At 45.9% G+C, this 2,500-nt stretch overlaps 1 protein-coding gene across 1 annotated transcript in view; it reads right to left on the bottom strand.

Annotated features, from left to right (window-relative positions):
- The window catches only part of pdgfc (platelet derived growth factor c), a 58,389-nt gene that overhangs the window by 17,445 nt on the left and 38,444 nt on the right, over positions 1-2,500 (bottom strand). The window contains exon 3 of the mRNA XM_042062033.1: positions 417-594. Coding sequence (XP_041917967.1) covers positions 417-594 — 178 coding nt within the window. The remainder of the gene's footprint in view (positions 1-416; positions 595-2,500) is intronic.

Genomic DNA, 2,500 nt, shown 5'->3' with positions numbered 1-2,500 from the left:
TACTCACACGACACACACACACACACACACACAGACACATGTGCACACACACACATACACACCCACGCAAGCTCTGGTTGTTTGAAGAGATAAGGCCTGGAATTTTAAACAGGTGTAACGAAGCGAACATGGCTGAGGGCAGATCGGTGCTCCTGATCTGCTACACAATATCCAAACACACAGGGCTATGGCAGCCTAGCAGGCCCACACAGAACGCCAGCGTTGCATAACACACTTTGTGATTGTTACATTAACCATTATATAAGAGAGAAAAAAGAGAGGGAGAAAGAAAGATGGAGGAGGAGAGGAAATGTGGGAGAGGTGAAGAAAGAAGACGGAGAAGAAAAGCAAGATGATGATGATGAAGGAAGAGGAGGAGGAAGAAGAGAAGAAAGCAGAAACAGTGTGTTCCTGACCTGCGGCAGTAGTTTGTATCGGATGGTGAAACCGGGCTCTGAGGGGAAGTACTCGTCAGAAGTGAAGTGGACGCGGAGCTGGTTGCCGGAGGAGACCTGTGGAACCGGCGCAGACTGACCACACCAGCGGCCCAGAACCACACCCGACACCGGGTCCTCCACTTCAACATAGTCATACCTGCAACAACAACAACAACAGCAACAACAGGACACAGATCAGAACTGATCAGACAGTACAAAATAATGCACAAAGGCAGTAGTTCCAAAGAAAAACACTTGTGCATAGCTTATGGTTGCAGTTAAACTCCAGTGGGTTATAGTTTCCACAAATAATATCACACATTTTAATGCTTTTATTTGGACCTTAACCCAGGGGAAGATTCACAGATCCAAACATTGAAGGAAGTATATTACACACTTAGGCAAGTCTGATCAAACACAGAATGCATTGTGCTTTTTTATGTGAGAGAATGGACAGAATGGATCTAATGCAATATGAGAGAGAATGGACAGAATGGACAGAATGGACAGAATGGACAGAATGGACAGATTGAGATGCAGAGAAAGAGAGAAGGAAAGACAGAAAGAGAGAGAGAACAAGAACAAATGGAAACGAGGGATGGATCTTTCCTGAGAGAACAAGGAAGGACAGATTGGAGCAGCACTAGTGCTTCTGCTTTACTAAAAAACCTCCTGTGTGTGTGTGTGTGTGTGTGTGTGTGTGTGTGTGTGTGTGTGTGTGTGTGTGTGTGTGTGTGTGTGTGTGTGTGTGTTGTGTGTGTGTGTGTGTGTGTGTGTGTGTGTGTGGATTAATGAGAGAACATTTCTCTCACTTCTCAAAACAACTGGCATCGTAGCTTGCCCTGTGTACACACACATACTCACACGATACACACGGCATCGTCGTTTCCAACTAACAGCTAATGGCCCCCACATGTAGTGTTTATAACTCAAAGAAGTCCATAAACAGCTCACACACACACACACATACACACACACACACACACACACACACACACACACACACACAGAGAGAGAGAGAGAGAGAGAGAGCTCTGAAAAGTCTTACTTACAGCTCATATGAAGAGATGTACTATACATCCAGTCTAGATGGAGAGAAAGACATGCAGAGTAAGAGACAGAAACAGAGAGAGAAAGAAACAGAGAGAGAGACAGAGAGAGAGAGAGAGAGAGAGAGAGAGAAGGGAGACGCAATAGCTCATCATCAGTCCTGAGTATAATTGTGTTGCAAGTCTCCGTTGGATTAATTAAATTGGGAAATATGCACGTGTATCACTTCAAGGTGTTGGGCCGCCCTGTAAAGCATAGTAATCGTGTGTGTTTAATAGCTTCTCCCTGTCCAATGAAATTTCAAGACACACACCGTACACACACACACACACACACACAAACACACACACACAGATGCTCACAAACACAATCAAAATTCTCGTTTAGTCAACGGATACCCACAACCCCAATTAAAGTCCTCCCTGGGTGATTCAGAGCGCCATCAGAAGCCTTTGCAAAACCACTCACGATGTCTCACTGTGTGTGTGTGTGTGTGTGTGTGTGTGTGTGTGTAGCCTTTGCAAACCCACTCACGGTGTCTCACTGTGTGTGTGTGTGTGTGTGTGTGTGTGTGTGTGTGTGTGTGTGTGTGTAGCCTTTGCAAACCCACTCACGGTGATGCGTCTGCCCGTAATTGTGCCCCTAAATGAGACAGACTGCTGCACGGTCTGGGTGGTCTCCACTAAACCAATCTACGGTAAGTAAACATTTATGAAGACTGCTAATGTGATGAGCGCAGTTCTAACAGGATTCACCTGCTCTAATAGATGCTAATGCTCTCCCCTGTGTGTGTGTGTGTGTGTGTGTGTGTGTGTGTGTGTGTGTGTGAGTATGTGTGAGTGTGTGAGTGTGTGAGTGTGTGAGAGTGTGTATGTGAGTGTGTGAGTGCGTGTGTGTGTGTATGTGTGTGTGTGCGTGTGTGTGTGTGAGTGTGTGAGTGTGTGTGTGTGTGTGTACCACAGTGTTCAGCATTAAGCCTCAGTGTCTCTCTGTCGTCTGAGGACAAAGAGGCC

This window comes from Alosa sapidissima, chromosome 14 (assembly GCF_018492685.1).
Source record: "Alosa sapidissima isolate fAloSap1 chromosome 14, fAloSap1.pri, whole genome shotgun sequence".
Taxonomy (NCBI): Eukaryota; Metazoa; Chordata; class Actinopteri; order Clupeiformes; family Clupeidae; genus Alosa; species Alosa sapidissima.
The sequence above is the reverse complement of the archived record's forward strand: the minus strand, read 5'-3'. Positions and strand labels throughout refer to the sequence as shown.